The 22,724-nt window shown below is 46.1% G+C and overlaps 1 protein-coding gene across 1 annotated transcript in view; it reads right to left on the bottom strand.

The window, feature by feature from the left end:
• The window catches only part of SLC14A2 (solute carrier family 14 member 2), a 66,766-nt gene extending 65,036 nt beyond the window's left edge, over positions 1–1,730 (bottom strand). Inside the window, exon 1 of the mRNA XM_081563179.1 lies at positions 1,551–1,730. Within this exon, the coding sequence (XP_081419305.1) occupies positions 1,551–1,730 (180 nt within the window). The remainder of the gene's footprint in view (positions 1–1,550) is intronic.
• Between the last annotated feature and the right edge of the window lie 20,994 nt (positions 1,731–22,724).

Raw genomic sequence — 22,724 nt, 5'->3', positions numbered from 1 at the left:
CAGATATGCAGATGATACTACTAATGGCAGAAAATGAAGAACTAAAGAACCTCTTGATGAGAGTGAAAAAGCTGGATTTAAATGACATTAAAAAAGCTAAGATCATGGCATCAAGTCCCATCACTTCAAGGCAAATAGAAGGTGGAAAAGTGGAAACAGTGACTGAATTCATTTTGGGGGGCTCCAAAATCACTGTAGATGGTGACTGCAGCCATGAAATTAAAAGATGCTTGTTCCTTGGAAGGAAAGCTATGAAAAACCTAGACAGCATATTAAAAAGGAGAAACATCACTTTACTGACCAAGATGTGTACAGTCAAAGCTATGGTTTTTCCTGTAGTCATGTAAGGATATGAGAGCTGGACCACAAAGAAGACTGAGTGCTGAAGAATTGATGCTTTTGAAATGTGGTGCTTGAGAAGACTCTTGAGAGTCCTTTGGACTGCAAGGAGATCAAACCGGTCAATCCCAAAGGAAATCAACCCTGAATATTCATGGGAAAGACTGATGCTGAAGCTGAAGCTCCAGTACTTTGAGATGAGTCAGTTCATCTGATGTGAAGAACTGACTCTTTGGAAAAGACCCAGATTCTGGGAAAGATTGAAGGCAAGAGGAGAAAGGGATGATAGCAGATGAGAGATGGTTAGATAGCATCATCAACTCAGTGCTCATGAATTTGAGCAAACTCCTAGAGTTAGTGAAGGACAGAGGAACCTGGCATGCTACAGTCCATGGGGTTGAAAAGAGCTGGACATGACTTAACAACTGAACAACCACAGCAAATACAATGAAATATTATTTGGCCGTAAAAGGAATGATTACTGAAAGAACCCAAAATATTATGCTAAATGAGAGGAACCAATCACAAAAGGCATATATTATATGATTCCATTTATATGAAATGTATAGAATGGGCAAATCTATAAATCCAGAAAGTAGATTTGTGGTTTTGCCAGGGGCTGGGAGGTGGGGAAGATGAAAGGAGTGCTGACTGTTAAGGAGTATGGACTTTCTTTTTGAGGTGATAAAAACATTCTGGAATTAGATAATAGTAATGTGTGCACAACCTTGTAAATAAGTGAAAAAACCAGTGTATTGTATACTTTAAAGAGGTGAATTTTATGGTACCTGAATTACATCTCATTAAGAACCTTAACGGTCTTGGGTCCTTGACCACTGAGCTGGTAGCTAGCCACGTTGCCTTGATGATGCTGGGTCCAAGGAATACTAAAGGCCTGCTTTGAAAGAGGGCTTCCTTTTGGAGACAGTAGGGTAATTCATGGAGCAGATATAAGGGGAAAGATTTGGGGGACTGGCTGGAAGACTTGTAAGTGTGTATAGAGTATGCATTCTCTACTTGTCCTTAAAATCATGTCACACACAGAGTCATATTTTCCATCTAAGGTCAAGAAGGATTGATTGTGGATGTGAGCTGTATTGGGCTGGGGGCAGAATCTCCCCAGGGGTGACAGTTATAGGCATTAGGTCACACATGCTCCACCCTCCCTCCCACCCCAACCTGGGAAACATCCTGGGAGGGACATTCCTCACTTTTTCTTCAGGCATTTCTAGAAGAGGCAGGGCTGGGTGTGCATCCTGGGAGTTGGGGGAACAGCTTGGGCTGGGAAACTCCAACTCGTAGAGTTTGTATCTGCTGGAAAGAGGCTCTGCCAGGAGAGGGCTGCTGTGAGTATGAGCATCAGACATCTCTTTCAGGCTTTGGCTGCTCATCAGTCATGCAACTGGTAAAAGGAAACGGAAAGAACAAGTTAGTCAGGATGGGGCCCCAGGGACTTGGCTGAGGCTAGATGGGGGCCCCAGGAGGCCTGAGGTCTATTCTGACACAAGGGACCTACTGTTCCAGTCACTTGTGCTACCAGAGGGACCTGGAGCCATTCCTCCACCAGCATGACCTGTACTGTTCAAAATCCACCCATTCTTCCAAGTCCAGAAGAAAGTCCATTTCTGCTGTGCAGATTTCCCTGACCTCTCAGTAAGAATAGATCTCTTTTTTTCTGGTCGCTAAAATATTTTTTCTCTATCTTTCATATTGCCGATGGTACTGTTTTATTGCAGTAATTAGTTGCACATGCATTTCCCCCTTGATACGTACATATAGATCTGGGTTTCCAGCTGAGAAGGGCTCTAGAAGAAGTTCATTTTCTTAGTTGCTATGCAGCCTATATTGCTGTCTGTTGGCCTGCAGTGCCCTTCTCTCCCTTCTGCCCTCAATGCCCTTTCCAGCTTCTATTTCCTCCCCCTCCCCAGGAGCAGTAAGTGGCTCTTGTGTGGCCCACTGCAGGCTGTGTGCACTGATTCCTCCATGTGAGACACCTTTTCCTTTCATCACGGGGCCAGGGCTTGGTTTTGGAATAGCCTCTACCCAATGTCCTCGGTTTCCACTTTAGTCTGGCTGTGTCATGGTAGTTATACTTCTTTCCTTCTTGCTTCCACTGTTCTTTTGGTCTCATCCAGCTCAGTTATGTCTTATTTGAATTTATTGTTTCTTTGGGAGGTGGTTTGGGTCTGCATGGAGTTGTATCTCAGTATGATCCAAAGTTTTCCTCATTGGTCCCTGCTGCCATGGCTTTATCTCCCATCTACATAACTATGGCCCCCAAACCTAACATTTGCAGCCTAGCTTTGAGAACTGGATTCACAGATTTAATTCTTTACTTCACAGAAGCTTAGACTTAATACACTGAGACAACTCATAATGTTCCTTCCTGAGTCCTGTCTTCCTCTCTCCCAGGGGCCCATCCCAGGAAACTTCCCCTCCTGCTTCCAAGCTTCTTCTTTAGACAACTCAGGAGTCAAACTCCACACTCACTTCTCTTCCAATCTCCAATCCAAAACTATCTCTAAAATACACCTTGATGTCCAGTATCATCACTTAATTACCATCACCTCTTGCCACTTCTCCAATAACTGCCAACTGCTTACTCCCACTTCTCAGATTTCTCCTCCAAGCTGTGCCCCACAGCAGCCAAATTTGTCATATTAACATTCAAGTCCACTCATGTTTCCTGTTTAAATCCCTTCAGTGGCTACAGATGCAAAGCCACATCTTTAACACGGAGCTCAAGCTGTACATCACTGACTTCCACTGTGCTTTAGCCTGTCCTGTGCTTCTGCTAACCCTCATTTCTGGGCCCCACACTGGCCTCCATTTGGCACTTTCTACCTCAGAGTCTCTGCAAATGCTGGTCCATTTGCCTGGAAGGTTTCTCCCTCGCCCTTTACCTGGGTAACTCCTGCTCTTCCCTCAGTCTTTGTCTCAGTTATCACCTGTTGGACAAGACTCCTCGGATGGTCTGCTGTCACATGTTCTCATGGGACCCAGTATTTTTCCTTATACTGCTGTATCTCCTAGCACAGAGCCTGGCACATAGTAAGTGTCCAATAAATAGTTCAGTGAAGGAGAAAGAGGGAAGGAAGAAAAGGAGGAAGGAAGGATGGAAGGCTATAGGTAACTGCTAGAGTGGGGTAACTTTATGAATCACTGTGGGTCTCAGGTCTTGAGAACTTGAGGGGCCACCCACTAGTCCTGCACTTCAAGGCAAAACTGCTGAACTCTGCCCTGTGTAGGGCCTGTCCTCATTCCCAGGAATAGATCATTTAAACCATGGCTGGTTTTTAGCATAGGTCTACAAACATCATTCGTATCCGATCAACTCTTCTTTCTGGGGCTTCCATGGCTCTGGAAGAGGCCTTTCCTTCCTGACTGCAGGTGGAATTTCAGTGAGTTTCAGACGGCCCTGGAGGGGGCATGCTAGAAAGGTTTAGCAGAGTGGAAGCCAGCAAGCTTGAGAATCTGTCCCTTCCCAATGCACTCTCTCCCTCTGGTGGCCAAGAGGGGACACAGCATGGTATGAATCCTTCCAAGTCATCCAGATGAGAAGTGAGGGGCGATATCTAGACACATGATGATCTTCATGACACTATATATCTGGATTTACTAGAAACGTTCTGGAAAGAACTTGTGTTAAATTCAGTGTCTGTGAATTACATTAAAAATCCAGTTGAAAATAACTTTCTTTCCCAAACATATTTCACTGAATCTAAGATGTTATCAACTGAACATTGTGTTATTGTTTTGTGTCTTACCATGAAAGAAGAAAATGCTGCCAATTAAAATTGCAAGATGCACTCTGATTTAATAAATGTTAAAATATGAGAAAGATGTATATTTTATAATCAAGGACATGTGACAAAAGTCATAGTGATGCAGCTGAAGTAGACAGGAGTAGGAATTATTTTCTAACTATGGGACTTCAAACATTTATATATTTTTTGATGAAGAATGTGTGTATACATCATGAGAACTTTAAGAACAGGGCCTGTTACCATGTTGATTTCTGTATTTGCATTGCTCAGCAGAAAGCCTGACACATAATAAACCCTCAATATATGTTTAGTAATTATGGAAAGAATTAATGATTACACAAAGGAAGTACTCTCCAGAGTCTTTCCAAAAAGGCTCTATCTTCTCTTCTTTTGAGTATCTCAAGTGCAGTTAATATTCCCAATTACAGATGGAGAAGTCAAGGCTTAGAAAAGCAGACCAAGAGTTGCTTTTCACATGGATGTAGCTCTCTGCACTTTCTGAAGCAAGCTTGCTGCCTTGGGATGGCTGCAGGGAGCAGACACCCAGGGAAACCAGCAGCTTGCTACAGAGTCAAGATTAGACCCAGTTTCCCACTGTGGGCTCCTTCTGTTACTCCAACTGCCTTGCAGGGCACAGCTGGGGGAGGCAGAGAAGGGGGGCCACCCTCCAGCCTGGGGCCAGGCCCTCAGCCCAGTGTCCTATTTCATAAGCCCACATAACCTCAGCAGGAACAACGTGATTGCATCTCCTCTGGGGAACACAGCGTTCCTTTGCCATGGGAATGTTTATCCTACTCAAATGGGGGAATTTTGGCTTTGGGGTAGGGGCTAGACATGCAGCAAAAAAAAAGGTCTTGTAAAGAGAAGGTCAGTGTTTGGAAAGAGCACAGGCTGCGGAAGCTGAGAGGCCCAGCTTCACTCTCTTCTCTGCCACAGGGTGCTGTGTGAGCCTCTGTTTCTCCCCCTTTAAAGGGTTCTTAGGACAGTGAAACTGCTGACTTGGGTTCTTGGCACATAGTAGGCACTCAGTGATTTTCAGTTTCCTCTCTTCCCATGCTCCCAAGCTGAAGGGAAAGATGGCTAAAGCAACCCGATGAAGTGCAAGCTGGCTGGTCTGAAACAGAGCGCCTTTCAAAAGTTTCCATAAGGCGTCGGCCACTTGTTAAAACTGGACGGGGAAATGGCTGCCCGAGCCACGTCCCGTCTGAAGGCGGCAGGCCTCAGAGCCCATTCCCAGCTCCGCTCTGAGCCAGTCCATTAAACCTGCTTCCAAGAACACATAATTATCTGCTTGGCGTGAGAACGCTCTCCTTGGCTGCCTGTACCTCCTCCTTTCCCTCAGAAATGTGGACAGAAAGGGTTGTTTGCATTGGCCTCCTATTTCTCCAAAAAGCCGGACTCTCCAAGTGTTCCTGCAAGGGGGCTCCCCCGACAGACTGGGCCCTCACTCCTCTTTGTGAAGATGCTCCCTGTTGAATACCTACTATGTGCCCCTAGGCTACCCAGAGAGGGGACGGAGCTACAGAGACAGGGAGAGAGGGAGCAGACTGTCCGTGTGGGGGCAAAGTGACGGGGTGGGGGGCAGTGTGGGCACAGGGGCCGCTGTTGGAGCATAGGGCAGTTCCCCAACCTCCCACAGCTGAGGGAGGCTCAGGCTTTCATGTCAGGACTTGGTTGAACCGGCAAGAGGGAGGTGAACACTCCAGCCAAGGACATGCCTGAAAAAAATACACACCTGGTTTGTGCCAGGAAATCCCAGTTGTGGGCCCTACTGGAGCAGGGGGCAGCCCACAAGGAAAGGTGAAGCTGGATGTTAGAAGCTAGACTGTGAAGAGTCCTCAGTCCATATATTTGCACCCAAGTTCCCTTCCCAACACAGAAAACATGGCACCCACTCTCTTGTACTGAGTTTGAAATTCTTTCCTCTAAAAGATGGTTTCCGGTAGCAATGCAAGACCGCGCCCCTGCCCAGTGGGAAGAGGCTGCACACTCCCTGGTACATTCCTGCAGTTAGGAGAACAGCCTGCAGCTGGTGGGGGGTGGGGGTGGGGTGGTTCTTGAGTTTTTGGTGTGAATCAGTGCACAGTCCAAGAGCCACCTCCCTGAGACCTGTTAGGTTTAAATCTGCTGGTGAACTTGTCATGGGGGCGGTTAACGTCAAATGGTCTTACATCATCTTTCCCCCAACTGAGTTACTGAAGTTGCAGAGTTCTGGAGAAGGAGAAATGATTAGTAGGTTTTATTTATTGACTTGATTAATTTTTCCTAAGACTTTGCAATTGATATAATTATGGAAAAGGAGAGTTTCCATAAATTTCTAGAACCTTAGGAACAAAAGGTGTATCCTATGCTTCTCTCAAACAATGAAGAAGCTGAGTGCCTCTGACTCTTGGCAGGGGTCCCCTGGCCCTGTGAGGTGGGCTGTTCTGACTGTGAACAGCTCTGATTACTGGAAACCCTTGGACCCACGGAGCTGACATCAAGCTCCCGGGTTTTTACCCGTCGTGTGTTCCAGTTCTGTCCATCCTGTGGGCATGGACACATGCCCTTCCCATCTCACACTAGAGCACTTCAGAGGTTGATTCCAAGCCCTCCTTTCTCTGGGATAGACCTCTGGAGCTTCCTTCGGTTTGGCTCACCAGTCAAGGCCCCAGACTCTCTGCTCTCCTGATACAGTGACAGAAGGACCAAAGGCAGGGACGTCACTCTGAAGGAAGGTCCTCGCTGAGTCAGGCTGGTTCCTGGGCCAGGGGCTCTGGGCTGATCCCTGAGCTAGTGGATAGCTGCTAAAAGGAAGAAATCAGCTGTGCAGGCGTCAGTGGATGCGGGAATGGGGACAGAATAGGCCCATGGGCTGGTGGATCATCCCCAAGGAGACCAGGGAGGGGATAAGGCCAGAAGAGGCCTGGTCTCTAGACAGATAAGCTGGGGAAGGGGGAAAGGGGCCTGACCAGCTGCGGGGCCAAGGTGAGAGGTGCTGCTCTCAGGGCCGATTGTGTAATAGGTTGGCTGAGCCCTCCCTCTTGTTAGGGGCAGCCCAGAGCTTTTCTTGGCAGCTCCAGCCCAGTGAGTCTGATGTGGGCTCAGAGGAGCCTGACTCACTGGGGCCAGAGGGTCAGGCCGGGTGGACGGGAGTCAGGAGACACAGCTTCTCTGGGCCCTCTGCAGACTGTCTGGGGTTAGATGGCTGGTGGCCAGCGTGCTGGGGGGCTGCATCTTTCTAGGCTCTTCTGCAGGGCCAAGCCTGGAGCCTGCAGCTGGGAATTTAACCAGGGCCCTCTGCTGGAAGTCTCAAGACTCTACATAGGGCAGAGGTAAGAGACCAGACTTTTGATCTCTTCCTTAGATATTAGCCTGTGTTTGGAAGGACATTCAGAGGGGCTCACCATACCCTTCTCAGCTGATATTTTTCAAGTGGTATGACCCTTCCATATGACAGATACGGAGTCCCTGCCTCACTGTGCCAACAGCAGCGATTACCAGGCCATCATCGTTCCCTTCGAGGGTCTCTGTCTATGTCAGTCTATTCTCTCCCTCTGGGCCAGGCCAGCTCCCCACTGGTGATGGACAAATGACCTTAAAACACTAGGTCGCACCACAGCTCAAGAAGCTTCCAAGTTGCTCCAGGTCTGGGTGTCTCATTACCTCTGGACGTGACACTCCGGGCCTGGGAGTGATGGGGGCCCAGAGTACAGGACAGCATGCTGCTCTGGATGTCTGGGTAGGAAATAGCTGTATATTTAAGCAAGTATGGCTTATAAAAGAGTACAGTGTCAAATTTTTACTTAAAAAAAAAAACCATTTCTAAGTCTGTAGCAACCTAAAGGCTGCTGTAGGTGTGTCCACCTGGGAGGAGGTATTGTGTGCCCCCATCACTTGGGGCTTCCTGGGGGAAACGTTAAGCAGCACTGAAGGTGGCACCTGTCCTTATTCCCCACGGCTCGGCCTCAGGGCTGGACCTGAGCCCACGCTCCTGTCCTGAGGGAGGTCTCCACCAGCTCCACGGCTCCCTCAGGGTCGATTCTATGGCATGTGTGTTGTTCTCCATTATCCGCCCTGATCCTGTCCTGAGCTTGGCTATGTCATCACCACTGTGCCTTCCTGACCATCCAGAGGCACTCTGACCTGTGTGGTGGTTTGGACCTGTTTCACAGCACAAGAATTACACACGTCTCTTTCACACACACACACACACACACACAGAGCATTCACACTATGACCCCTACCAATTCTGCACTGCTGTAAACCTTCATGCACACAGCATTTCAGACTTGACAGAGCACTTTCCTTATGATCACTGCATTTGTTTCCTCAAATGATCCCACAGCATGGGGAGAGTGGTAGAGTGGTGTACTCCTCTCACTATAGGTCCAGGGAAGTGATAGTTGCTGCTTGAAGTCACACGGGGTGGATGCAGGAGCTGGGGCTGACTCTGCCTCCTAATGCCCGGACCTGGCTTCTTCCTGTATCACTGACACCCCTACTGTGGGCCCTGGACTCTTCTTTAAGGATGGCCCTCTGCCCCCAGGCAGAGACCGGGGGCCTGGCTGTACATGGTTTAGGTTTTTGGTCTTTGAATGCAGTGTGTACAAACACACACTTCCTTTCAGGCTGTACCACCGTGTGGCTGGCCCTCTGTATAACCAGGGTGGCATGTAGCCTGGTCCATCCTTTGGCAGGGAGAGAATTCTGTACTTGAGCTCTCCAAAGGGCTTCATTTGGCATGTCCGTAAGGCCCCTGAGCTACCCCCTTTCTTTTCAACAAAACCTTGATAATTTTCTTTCCTGCATGGATGTTTGTTTTCTAAAAGCAACACCGATTAGAGTGGGGAGTCAGGCTGTCCCTGGGAGGTTGCAGAAACTAGGACAGATCCCATCAGGTGCTGTCCTTGGAGCCTCATAACTCAGGTAAAACAGAGTCAGGTGAATATTGAAGGGCTCTGTGGACAGAGTGGAGGTATTTAGAATGGGGTGAGGGGTGCTGATAAGAGGGGGCGGGGTGTCAGTTAATGGGTCATTCTTAAGCATCAGCTGAAGGGCCAACTGGGCTGGATTCTCCCAGGGCAGCCTCCTGCCTGTCCATCCTCTGTGACTTCAGACAGCTCTTCTCAGCATGTAGTAATGTGCTTAGGAGTTGGCTTTCTCTCAGTCTCACAGTCTTCAAAATAAGCTTCACATAAGCCATTTTCTGCACATGATGAATCCAAGCCACTGTTTTCAGCTGGTTTGGTGGGAATGAAGTAGGGAAGAGTTGTTTTCAAAACACCTCCCTTTTCCCTTCAGCCAGACATACATTCTCCTTCCTTTAAACCCTGAGAACAGAGATCCTCAAGCTTGACAGCACATGGTCATCATCTTCCTCTAGAGAGCTTTAAAAATGCTGCTGCCTGGACTCCTTCTCTAAAGATTCTGACTTGAGAGGTCTGGAGGTGCAGCGTGAGATGCTTCAAAACTCCCCAGGGTTACTGACTTGTAGCGCAGATGGAGATGCGCTGACCTAGGTCTCTGTGTCTGTCCTTGCTGTCTGGTCAAGGTGAGTGATGAGTGTCAGCTCCTGTTCTAAATGCAGGAACTCAGCCCCACCTGCAGAAGCAGAATCTGCATTTGAGCAAGAGCCCCAGGTCTGCTCTTTCAGGTCTGAGGGGCACAGCTGTGGGGGTCTCACCTGGGCATGGTGGGAGAGGGCCTGGAAAAGATCTTCATTCATTTCAGAACCTCTGTTTAGTGGTCCATGCATTCAGCAAACAAGCAAAACCAGATAGATATAGGAACAGCAAAACCAAATCAAAACAGAGGTTATTTAGAGTTAAACATAATCTATGTCCTCTGTCTCCAGATGAAAGGGCATGTCAAACACCCCAGTCTTTTCCAATGTGTGTGTCTTGACCTGAGAAGCTAAGTCCCTGCTTCCCATATGCAACGTGCACAGGTCATAGCAACAGCCTACTCCTGAGGAAGCAAGTTATGGAGCGGCATGATTTCAGAAATAAACATGTACTGCCTATGGAAATAGAGGTTCATTCAGTTGTTGGAATATTGAAATCCAATGCTCACCTTGCCTTGTAAATCTATATGAAAGCCATAAAGAGGGGAGTCACAGAGGGGCTGTTGATTTGCCCAGCCCTAAAGAGAACAGAAGCGTGGCCCCGCACTGGGGTGAGTGGAAATTAGGGGGCTTTGATGGTGATGTCCTCATGCAGCCTTGCCAGGAGCTTCAGTGGGGCTGAAGGCAGCGGGAGGCACCAGGGAAGACCCTTGGGTGGTCAAGTGATTAGTGGGACCCTCAGATAGGAGAGGACAGAGAGACCCCCACCTGACATGGAAAGGGACATTTCATGGAGATAGTGAGAAGAGAAATACTGTTGGGATGGGCAGAGGGGAAGGCAAAAGTGGAAGGATTGGAGAATTCCAGACACAAGGAAGAAGATGAAGAGGGAGAAAAAGTGTGACTGAGGAGAGGACAGAAGAGAAAGTGAAGTCACAGCACAATAGACGCTGACACGCTGGTCGTAAAGGAAAGGCTGAGGAGGAAGGCAGACCGACCGGGGCGAGGCCGACAGACACCCCGGAGCCAGTTGTCTCTGCTCTGAAGGGCAACGACCTTCACACTGTCACACTCCTGGCATGGCTTCCTCTCTCCTCCCGCTTCCACAAATTGAGTGAGGGATGGAGGAGAGGAATTGGGCACTTCTCTTCACTGGCCTATGCGTGGCTCCTGGCATATCATCTGAACTCAGAAATGGCCCCTGGGCCAGCTATCTAAGAAGGAAAACCAGAGCTTACCAATTCCACCTTCATTCTGCCCTTGCTCCTCCCTCATGACCAATAAGACTGACAAAAAGAGTTTTCTTCAGATGCCCAAAGAAGTCACTTGGGGTTGCCTCACTTGAGTGACAAGGAATGTGTGCATTTGGAAGTGGCTGAATACATTTGCCAAGATGCTTGTCCTCTGACCCCCTGAGGCTTGACTGAGGTAATGGGAGAGCTAAGTTGGCTATATTTAAATGGCCAAAAAATCTGAAGAGATGGAATTTGTCTGGACATCACTGGAAAGTAAACTGAGCTTGTTGTGAAATCTCCAAAGATGTGTTTTCTCTTGAGTATCTGAGAGGAGGGGAGAGGGTTGATGAGCAAGTTCCACTGGGATGAAACAAAAAGTGCATGGAATCTGGAGCTCAGCCAAACTCCAGCTCTGCCACTCACCGTGGTGCCACGTCGGACCCGGTCCGCCCTCACTGTGAAGCAGGATGGTGGTGATGGTCTTGCAAGACCACCTGCAGAGGGCCTCGTGCACCGCCCAGTACTTGGTAGGTGTCAACCATTGTCAGTTCCTACCTCCTTTCACCCACATGTTCTGGGGTTGTCCACAAATTCTAAAGATTCCAGTCACCAGGGATTTTAAGAGAGTGGATTGGATGATCCAAATATTTAGAAATGTTAACCTTTCAAAGTTTCTCTGTAGCAGGTCTTATATTGATTATTGTTCTTTCATTTGAAAGTGTTTGTTGAGCACCTACTATGGGCCAGTCACTGGAGATTCAACAGTGAGTGAGAAAGAGTCCTTCCTGTCTTAATGGAAACCAGAAGGTAACCTGTAAAGGCCCAGGGATGGGACTGTCTGGTTTCCACGGGGGCAGGGTAGATTATGGAGGTGGTCTCAGTGATGACGGGCATCACTAGAATGTTCTGGAGAAAGACGGAGGCTAAAAGTCCTTCAATATGCAGGACAAGCCTATATGACAAGGGATTGTCCCAGTCAAAATGCTCAGTGAGAAACCATCATAGACCAAGGGTGAAAAAAGTCATGGACGTCAAAAACTTGTCTGTTAATAGAAATATTTTTAATATCATTTACCTAACATCAACTTTTAAGAGACCTTTGAATGGGTGTTAAGGGATCTCATAGCCTGTTTTCTTTTGTTTTTCAGGTTTTCTAGGCACTTCTCTTTTCTCCTAGGGTTTTTCCTTCTACATGATGATCGTGTTCATTTTTTGGTAACGTTCCTAATTCCTTCATGCACAAAGCGCAAGCAACCAACTGTGAATTAAGAAGTGGGATTTACTCAGGATTCTGCTGCTGCTGCTAAGTCGCTTTAGCCATGTTCAACTCTATGCGACCCCATAGATGGCAGCCCACCAGGCTCCTCTGTCCCTGGGATTCTCCAGGCAAGAATACTGGAGTGGGTTGCCATTTCCTTCCCAATGCATGCATGCATGCTAAGTTGCTTCAGTCGTGTCTGACTCTGTGTGACCCTATGGACAGCAGCCCACCAGGCTCTTCTGTCCACCGGATTCTCTAGGCAAGAATACTGGAGTGGGTTGCCATTTCCTTCTCCCTCTAGGCTTCCACAGACTCCCTTGATCAGTGATTTGCCTCTACAAGGGGTCTAGCTTTGATAAGGGGTGCATATGAGGATCACTGATTTGGGAGAAGACAAATAGCTCACTGGGGATCTGAACCCACTGTCTTTGGCAGCATTATGTCTACACTCTCACTAGGCTGAGAGTTAGGGAAATGCCTCTAAAAACTGATGACCCATCTATAATATCTTCAAGGGATTCTGAAGTTTTAAGATATGCACATTTTTGGGAATACACATTAAAAATGAGTTGACAATATAGCCCACCCATTAATCATATTCTTTCAATTTAAGCCTCTCTTTATCACGCCCACAAAATCATATATACTCATTGTGAAAACTTCAACTATTGATGAGTACAAAAAGAGAGAAAATACTTCTTCCATTGTACAGATGCAGAAAACGCCATCATAAACATCGGGGAGCTATCCTTCCAAACAACTCTTATATTCACAAGTAGCCAGAGAAATGGACACACAAAAATAATTTTCTAGAAATAGGATCATGCCTTACAAGCTATTTTTTAAAGTTAAAAGTACTACATTTAATTTTTTGTGACATCAACTAAAGAAAAATGGATTAAAGAAACTGCTAAACTTCAGGTAAATGTTTATTTATCACAGGACATATTTTTGTTTTTTATAATCTTTAAGGCTAAAAAAACAGAAAAATTATTTGGAAAAAAACCATGAATTCAGTATTGTTAAAAAATTTCCAGGTTTCATACTTAGGTGATACTGATTACATCTTCACTAAGAAAAATGAGGAAACTGGTTTTCTTTTACTTTTATCAGTGTTTACTAATTTTATATTATTGATGCTTTTGAACTGTGGTGTTGGAGAAGACTCTTGAGAGTCCCTTGGACTGCAAGGAGATCCAATCAATCCATCCTAAAAGAGATCAATCCTGGGTGTTCATTGGAAGGTCTGATGCTGAAGCTGAAACTCCAATACTTTGGCCACCTCATGCGAAGGGTCGACTCATTGGAAAAGACCCTAATGCTCGGTAGGATTGGGGGCAGGAGGAGAAGGGGACGACAGAGGATGTGATGGTTGGATGGCATCACCGACTCGATGGACATGGGTTTGGGTAGACTCTGGGAGTTGGTGATGGACAGAGAGGTCTGGCGTGCTGCAATTCATGGGGTCGTAAAGAGTCAGACACGACTGAGCGACTGAACTGAACTAATTTTATTACTATTATTCTTTTTCCCTTGTTAAGGTTTCTATCATTTCATTTTATTCTTTAATTGTAATTCAAGCTCATCATCTATCTCTATTTATCTATCCAGAGGAAAAAGAGCTAATAGATCAGGCTATTACTAAATGTGGTAGCTCAGCCTCCAAGGTGGGCCTCAAACGCTCTTCACCTCCTCGTATCTCAGAGCTTATCTGCATAACCAGCGGGACATGGTAGAAATGATGGTCTATGACCTCTGAGGCTGTGTTATGAAAGATAGCCTCGCATTTCTGTCTCACTTGCTCTAGGGGAAACTGCTGCCATGTCGTGAAGACACTCAGGCAGCTTCATGAATTTCTCATGGAGAGGAACTGAGCTCTCTTGCCAACAAGCAGCATCAGCTCACCAGCTAAGTCACTTTGAGAGGGGGTCCTTCAGCCCTGGCCAGGCCTTCAGATGAGCCCTGCTGACATCCTGACTGCTGTCTTATTAGAGACCTTAAGTCAGAGTGACCAAGTTGAGCTGCCCCTGGATTGCTGGATAAGACGTTCTGGGAATAATAAATGTTTATTCTTGTTTTAAGCTGCTAAGTTTTGGGGAATTTGTTCCACATCACTAGATAATGAATATAACAGCCATTTATACCTCTTCAAGGATCTGATTAGCCAGTCTATTAGCAGGAATATAGAAAGGCATATTTTTTAATAGGGGAAAAGGTTCTTAGGGAGAAGGATGGAACAAATATTTATTGAATACCTACAACGTGGTAGGTATTGTACCCTATGTTATCTTATTTAACCCTTATAGCAACCCTGTAGAATTGTGCAGAGGGTACTTGCTTACCAGCTGAGAGGTAGTCTGCTGCAAAAATGTAATGACAGGACCTATAAAAAAGATCCATTTGCCTCATACTTTTGCAGGAAATTTGTTTCCTATCAATTGAGCCTCATGGGGCAGAAATTTCTTCTGGGAAAAAATATTGACTGGGAATCAGCTGTGAAATACAATCAACCCACTAATCGAGAAATGTATATATCCAGCCCTGTGGCTCATTCTGTAGGGACATACCTGAGAAGTACTAACCAGTATTACCTTCAAGGAGGCAGAGATGACACTTAAGTCCAGGAGTAGAATCAGAAAGCAAAGTGAGAAAGTCCTGACACAGTTAAAGTGCCCCACTATTTGATTATTTGGCTTTCTTTAACAAGAGTCTCTCATTTGTCAGGTTGTACCCATGAAGAACATGAAATACATGATTTCTGTTCTCTGGGAACTAAGGTATGGTTAGACATGCAAAAATGATGTAGGTTGCATTATTTGGAAAACTCCCATGGTGGAGTGAAACCCATAGCTTGGCTTGTCCAGTCCTCCTTCTAGGGTACCTTACTTTACCCAGTAGCCTGAAAAGTTAAAATCAAAATTTTCATCTTCCCTTGCAGCTAAGGTTTAGAAGAAAATCAGGCTTTTTTTTCAATTAGAGATATTTAGGAAAAATTTAGAAGGTAGGAGTGTAGCAGTCTTTAACTGTTTTCTGATGAAAGTCAGGTCATGAACATATGATGTTTTCTGCCCCTCAGGGGGTTCAGCTGCCAGCTTTGTGGGGTTTGAGAGGCAGTAGGCGTAGTGACTCTGATTCTGGAGTCCTGATTTTTGGAATACAATGGTGGATTCTTGAATTCAAGTTTCAGTGGTGGTCTCAGAGGTAGATCAGTTTTGTAGTGTCCAGGAGTAATTTCTGGCCCAACCTAGAGAGCTCCCTCCTACAACTCTGCCTCAAATTTTGTAAGCTCTAAATAAATACATATGTTAAATCCCTTTTTGCTTACAATGCCTATAGGGTTTTCTGTTTCATATAGTGAACCCTGACTGATAAATGCTGTAAGAAAAAACTCAGTGTTCAGAGTTAGAGCAGGGGATAGGAGGGAAGGGGAAATTAGAAAGGAATTTTTGGAAGAGGTAACTTTTTTTAGCATAAAGAAATAAGGATTTCAGACAGCCCAGAGGAGAGATGAGGGCACCTGGGTGGAAGTGAGTAAAAGAGTCCATTTCTCCTTCTCCCAAGCTCATACCTATCACTTTCCACCCTTCAGCAGGGTGGGTTATGTTTTTCATTAAGGCCTAGGTTTGAATGGGAGAAGGAAATGGCAATCCATACTCCAGTATTCTTGCCTGGAGAATCCCAGGGACAGAGAGGCCTGGTGGGCTGTCGTCTATGGGGTCGCACAGAGTCGGACACGACTGAAGCGACTTAGCAGCGGCAGCAGCAGCAGGTTTGAATGAACAGTTTCTTGGAGTTTCTGTTTGCTGTCACTGGGAAATGTGTTATTTCAATATGGGATTTAATTCCCAGAAAACAGACTCTCATGGAGCCCCCTCATGGATTCTGTAAAGACAAATACATCTGGAGAAGGTAATGATTTTCCTTTCCTGCTGCCTTCCTTCATCACCCCCCTGGAAACCGCAGGCTGCTACCCGGGCTCAGCTCCCCGTCACCAGCTTCCCCCAGGGAGGATACAACGGAGGGACCAGGTGTTCTCTGACACGGCAAATCAGAAGAAAAATCACTGTACTGGGAGTGAGGAGACCTGGGATCTAAATTTAGCTCTGCTGCCTACTGGCTGTTTAACCTTGGGCAGGGTTAATTAATAACCAAATCTTTACTATCTTGTGAATCTGCCCACTTCACTCCATTTAAGAGGCTGCAACCTTATCACTTCTCCTGTTACACCTCCTGGTATCTGTGCACTGGTATCTGTGCATGCTCCACGATTCATTCTCCTAGATGCATCCAGGATAATCTTGTAAGAATGCAAATAGGGTCATATCCTCTTCTTTGACTCTTCAATGCTTCCCAGTGCCCCAGGGTGCCAAAACTCCTGGGCAGGACCTTTAGTCTGGTTTGGTCTCAGTGCCCTCTTTACCCTTCTCTCCAGAAAAGGCTGTATTTTAAGGTGAACTAGAGCCAGTGGTTCCTAAAGGGGGACATTCATACTGAGGGGTACATAAGACAGTCCATTGGGATGTGGCTAGAAAATACTAGAACTTCCATGTGTTTTTTTTTTAGGATTTACACAAAATGGACAGTTAATTAATGACACCTGCACAGAGACTTCACTTTATAAAGAAAGCTTGAATAAGATAAGCCCACATAAATTCCAAGAAGGGATGGCACTGTTGTTTCCTCGGTTCTGATTATAAACTCATTATCAGCCACATTAAGAAGTAAAGGCAATGGCAACCTAATTAGCCAAGATGAGAAGTAGGCCAGAAAAGGGTCAAAATTATGAAGCTGACTTTATAAAGGATTTACATTCACTGTCATTAGAAATGACCCTCACATAAGTGTGTATGGTGCCTTGACATATTGGTTGGTATAAGTGAATGGATATAAATTATAATTAAACAACCATATTGGGGTGCCTGCTCAAAAATATTTTCTGGTATAATTGCATAGTCAAGAAATTCAGAGACCACTGAGTTACACATAGACTTGGGCCTAGATGTTCTAAGAATCTGCCCTAGATCCAATAAATGAACTCTGGCTTAATGAAATAATGTGAACTTCTTGGTTATTGGTGATTTTATTGCATTTATAAAGTGGAGTTGTTGCTGTGCAGTATATTCTCAGTGTATGCTAAAATAGTAGACTTGAAAATTTGGAATATTTTATCTGTGAAATCATTTGATCTGGATGTTGTCTGATATTCAAATTTAAAAAAAAGGTAGATATTATGTACCATTCAAAATTATGTCCCTGATAGGATGGGTGGGTTACAGCACCCTGTCCCCTGTGATGGTGAATTGCTTCCTGACATTAGGACCAATTGGATCTCATACCTGTCCATCATTTAGAACCCAGCAAGCAATGCCCTTTCTGAACCACAGCCATTGTTGAAGTAATTTGTTTACCCCAGCCATCAGAAAACAGTCAATAAACTGCAGGGACTGACAAAGTGGCACTGTATAGGCAACACAGGAAAATTGGAAAAGTGAATTGTAGGTGGTATGTGACTAGCAATAAATAATCAGCTTATTCCCATTGCAGCAATGTCTACGACCAGGAGAAAAATCTGAGTAGTGGAAAATTTGAATCAGACCAAAGTGGGTCATTTAATTCTGTATGAATATCTTTGAGAGTGAATATGCTCTGATTCTCTAAGCAAGATGTCTCTCCACAATACCTGGTTTTGTTAAAACCTTGCCTGCTGACACTTGGACTCTGAAATTATAGTTGGCTCTCCATACCATGGGATCTGCATCCACAGATAAGCAGACTGTACTGTGCCATTTTACATAAAGGACTTGAGCATCTGCAGATATTGGTAACCATTGGGGTCCAAAAACCAATCCCCTGCTAGTATGGAGGGACCACTGTATGTCATTAGTGATTTACTCTTCTGAGCTAAACATAGACCTCTTCGGGAACCTTCTGTTGAAAAACAGGCAGCTCTGGAAAGAGCACAGTGAGTCAAACATCCCTCAGTGTGACTCGGTCTAGTAAATGGTTCCCCCTCTGGGGAGAGCTCTCAGACAGTTTTAGGGCCCCGAGGATCCTGGGAGGGGATCTAGGAGAAGGTGGGGACATGCTAGGGAGGGAGGGGAGTGAAGGCAGGGAAGCAGAGTGCCAAAGGTCAGCTTTAAAGGTTTTGTTTGTAACCAAGAAAGAACCTGATTTTAACCCTTTAGTATTCTTGCCTGGAGAATTCCATGGATAGGCGAGGCTGGTGGGCTACAGTCCATGGGATCGCCAAGAGTTGGACGCGACTGAGTGACTAACACTTTTACTTTTCACTTTTCAGGCCAAAAATTGACTGTTTCCAACACTGAGTTTATCATAACCCTCTGGACTTGGGTAGGAATCACATCTTTCAGAATTAATTCAGTGTAATAGAACATTCAAGGAGGCCCAGTAAATTCTAACTTCCAGTTTTCAGTGCACTTGCTATTGGCTTGTTTGTTGATGGGCAATCCAGGCACATTCAGACTCTAGGCAATCACCCCATTTTTTTATCAATTATGGACAAATGAGAGACAGGAAGGGGAATATCTAGGGAGAATGGAAAAATGGTCTTCAACACAAAATTGTTGTGTGATTAGGGGTTATCTGTCGAACCTCTTGCAGGATCCCATTTCTCATCGTTATTGTGGATGATTGAGCATGATATTGTGGCCATTCTGATGGCATCTTTCAGAAGATTTCATTTCTGATGTTCACTTGCCTGCTTGTTCAGCAAGCTGACATATCTGTTCAATACTGCACCCCCTCCCCACAACACACACAACTGATAGATTTTAGTAGATGTAGTAGATTAATAGTGAAAAAAATCAAAGAAGTTTGACAAAAATGTCCTCTTTTGTAGGATTTATTAGTCATTTGCTAACTAAATCGGTCAGTTATTTTTATCTTGATTTTTGTTTTGTTTTTGTTTTTAGACATAACAAGTTCAGCTAACTAAAAAGACCAGGTGTCTAATCGACTTGGCTGGTTGTGCTGACAGTTATTTGATACGACATCAATTGACTCAACTGACGGGAATTTGAATGAGTTCAGTCAAAATGTTTGAATCCATCAGCGGGGAGTGTCAACCGATTTTTGCTCTGGAGAAAGCACTCAGACTCTCTGCCTTTTACAAGGAGGAAGTACAGGCTGTTTGGCCTCAAGAAACAAAAAATCGAGAGGAGAATTCTTTGAAAGACCCTGAGTGATTTTTTTTTTTTTTTTTTTTAATGTCTTCTGATCTCTGTAAGGACCTGAGTTTCTCCAGGGAACAGCAAACTATGTGCCCCATTAGAGTTCCATGTTTTAAGTCTCTGGGGAGGCTGGTGGCAGCAGAAATTAATCTGAGGGTAGATGTTTTCTATGTTACAGCAGAGACCTCACACTAACTCTGTCCTTAGGGTGTCCAGAGCCAGACCGTGGAGAAACCATGTCAACTGCTAAAATGGGTGTTCAGTTTCCATGATCTGCTCTCCTCAGCCTGCCTCAAACTTCTTTTTCCACCCTCCTACTTCCTTCATCAGAGTGTCTAATGCCCTCATACTGTCCCTCTCTCGGGCAAATAATAGCCTCTAATACCCCTCAGGAAGGAGTGGCAAATCACTCCACTCACTACCCCTCCCCGAGACAGATTACATTCCCTTCAGAGACTGGCACTCCAGTAGGTCCTGTGAGCCAGGCCTGTGCTAAGCACTTCACACATACTGCCTTGTTTCACGGTCCCAACAACCCCTGACCGTCACAGGCCTCATCCACAGCTTTGCAGAATTTATGAATTAAATGTCCTTGGCTGAAGTTTAGAGCTGAAGTTCTGGCAATTTTCTGTATGTGTTTGGCTTGCTTTGGGCAGTGAACTGACACTCCTGGAACAGGCCCTGGATCCCAGAATGACAGAGACCCTTGGGCATCTTGTACGGCCACGCACACCCTCACCTGGAGAGAGCTGCCTCAGTGGCCAGTGACAAAGCTCTGATCGTTCAGATCCTTCAGACAGCCCTGCCAAAGTAGCAGCTTCTTTGACAAGACCAAGGAAATGCCCCCGACCTTGTCCAAGGAAGCACATGTCATGTGCTTTAGTTTAGCAGGAAAAACTCAAGAGCTTGAGGGTCACCAAGGCTGTGTCTCGTTGAATTGAGACAGCCTGGACCCTTTGCTGCAGAGCTGCAATTCTTGCACCTGGACAAACGTCTCCTTGAGCAACAAAATGCAAAGAAACTATATGGGACTAAAAATAACTGCATGCTTGTGCAGTTGGGGCAAATTCTGGACCAAAAGATACAAAAAGACCCCCCCAAAATCCCCTCCTCTTCTGAAGAGCTGGGAGCAAAAATTGGGTGTCAGGAACAAAAGCAGGTACTAAGCATGTCCCCTGCACTCAACACCACAAAGGGGTGGACAAACTACCCAAGCCACCCTTGTAGACCGACACGTGGACACACCCTTACCCTCACCCCATATAAAGAAGACATTTGCCCACTCCCTCGAGAAGGCAGCTAGCAAGGGAACCTGTTACTTGCTCTTGCTCCCCTCTGCTGCAGCAGGGGCCCAAATGAAGCCTTGCCTGGATTTCCTGTGTGATGCTATGCTGATGCTAAGTCGCTTCAGTCGTGTCCGACTCTGTGCAACCCCATAGACGGCAGCCCACCAGGCTCCCCCGTCCCTGGGATTCTGCAGGCAAGAACACTGGAGTGGGTTGCCATTTCCTTCTCCAATGCATGAAAATGAAAAGTGAAAGTGAAAGTGAAGTCGTGTCCGACTCTTCAAGACCCCATGGACTGCAGCCTACCAGGCTCCTCCGTCCATGGGATTTTCCAGGCAAGGGTACCGGAGTGGGGTGCCATTGCCTTCTCCATTTTTTGTGTGACTTCTAGCCAATTTCTATTGATTGGGGAAGGCCAAAAACCCTGGCTGATATCAATATTAGAGATTTGGTGTTTGTTCCCCAAGCAGTGCTTACTAATGGATCAGTCTGATAAATGCATTTGAGGAAAAACATCATGCAGACTTTTCCTCCAATGGCATTCATTCAGCAAACATCTGCTCAGTGGCACAGATGTCAGTTGGGCTGGGGGCATCCTCTGGATCACTAGCCCATCACACTAAAAAGAGGAGAAAACTCAGCTGGAATTAGCCGATGAGATCAAAGCATTTGTACCCAGACTCAGAAAACATTACTAAAGTGATCTGAGTGGTGAATTGGTCCAACCTTGTCCCTTTCTGTGTGGCCACTGAGCAGTTACATTACAAAGCATGTACACTGTCCTCTCTGCAGATTCAAGGTTGGGGTCAGTTGCCTGGCAAGGGGTTGGGGAAAGTCTCATAAAGGAGGCAATGGTTCTGGTCGGTTTCTCTCACCTGTCTTCTCTATTTTAGGTGACCCCGGTGCTTCTATACAATGGACTTTTATGACTCCGTGTTTTTTCCCACAACATCCACATGTGGCAGGTTAGGCTAACAGAGGCTAAGGGTCTGACCATTGTCACACAGCCAGTGAGTGCCTAGTTCCTTAAGATGGTGTGTGTCGGGATGAGTTCTCTCTTTTGCCTGTTCCATAAGATGATGTAGCAAGGTGCTGATCCCCCTGGGCAGGGCCAGCCAAATTTGATGGAATAAAGGACAGCGTAGTGGTGAGGTGAAGAATGAGGCTCTGGAGCCAGATGACTGAGTTTGAGTCTCAGTGTCCCCTACTTCACCCCCACTTCCCAGCATCATGACTTTGGGCCTGAGTTCTCTCATTTGCAAAATGAGGATTGTGGTTAATATTGGCCCGGAGTCAGCTTCATGGGCACGCGACCAACGCGAGGGTATGTGCTTTTGAGCTTAAGAGGGCCTGGGCTTGAGGTTTGATGCTCTATAATTGCCATCTTGAAACTCTTCATAACTCACATACCTTAAGTTATTAAAAATCTTAAATTTGTGCTTTGTGAGTGAAGTCTGATAGGAGAGTGGGTCACGAGGCGGGGAGGCTTGGATCCTCAGCTCACACTCAGTCCCACCTCCTGCTGCCTCCCCTGTTCTCTCCTCACTGCTCCGCTGTCTCTGGGTGCCCATGACCCTGCCTAGCTTCTTCCTCTTTGCCCTGCATCCAGGGACAGCTGCTGCCTTCTCTGCACAAGTGTGTCTAGGTGCCCGGGTACAGGTGTGGGAGGTCAGAGCTGGGTGGTACCCCTGAGGCATCTTGGCCATTCCTGGTACTAAGTGCATCCCGGCACAGGGGTGGCCGTTTCCTTGAGGGGTCACTGTTCACAAAAGGCTGGGGTAGAGAGCTTGGCTCAACTCTGGAGCAAGTGTGTGCATCTGAGGGTTGGGGGATGGGAATCTGGTAGCCAGTGGGCCTTTATTTGTGTGCTGAGTGGCAGGGTGGGGCCCCTGGTATCTGGGAGAGTCTACACTCACCTGGCTGGTGCAACATGATAGTATCAGATAAAAACACCATGACAAGCCAAGAAGGTGAGAGAACGAGAAAACCATTCCAAGGAAGAGTGAAAAATATTTTGTATTTGAGTAACTTTCATTTTAGATTTCTCCCACTTTTTGCACAAGGGCCCCATAGTTTAATTTTGCACGAAGCCCCACAGGCT

Source organism: Giraffa tippelskirchi, chromosome 14 (genome assembly GCF_054371585.1).
Source record: "Giraffa tippelskirchi isolate mGirTip1 chromosome 14, T2T-mGirTip1v1.2.pri, whole genome shotgun sequence".
Taxonomy (NCBI): Eukaryota; Metazoa; Chordata; class Mammalia; order Artiodactyla; family Giraffidae; genus Giraffa; species Giraffa tippelskirchi.
This window is presented reverse-complemented; position numbering and strand designations above follow the sequence as displayed.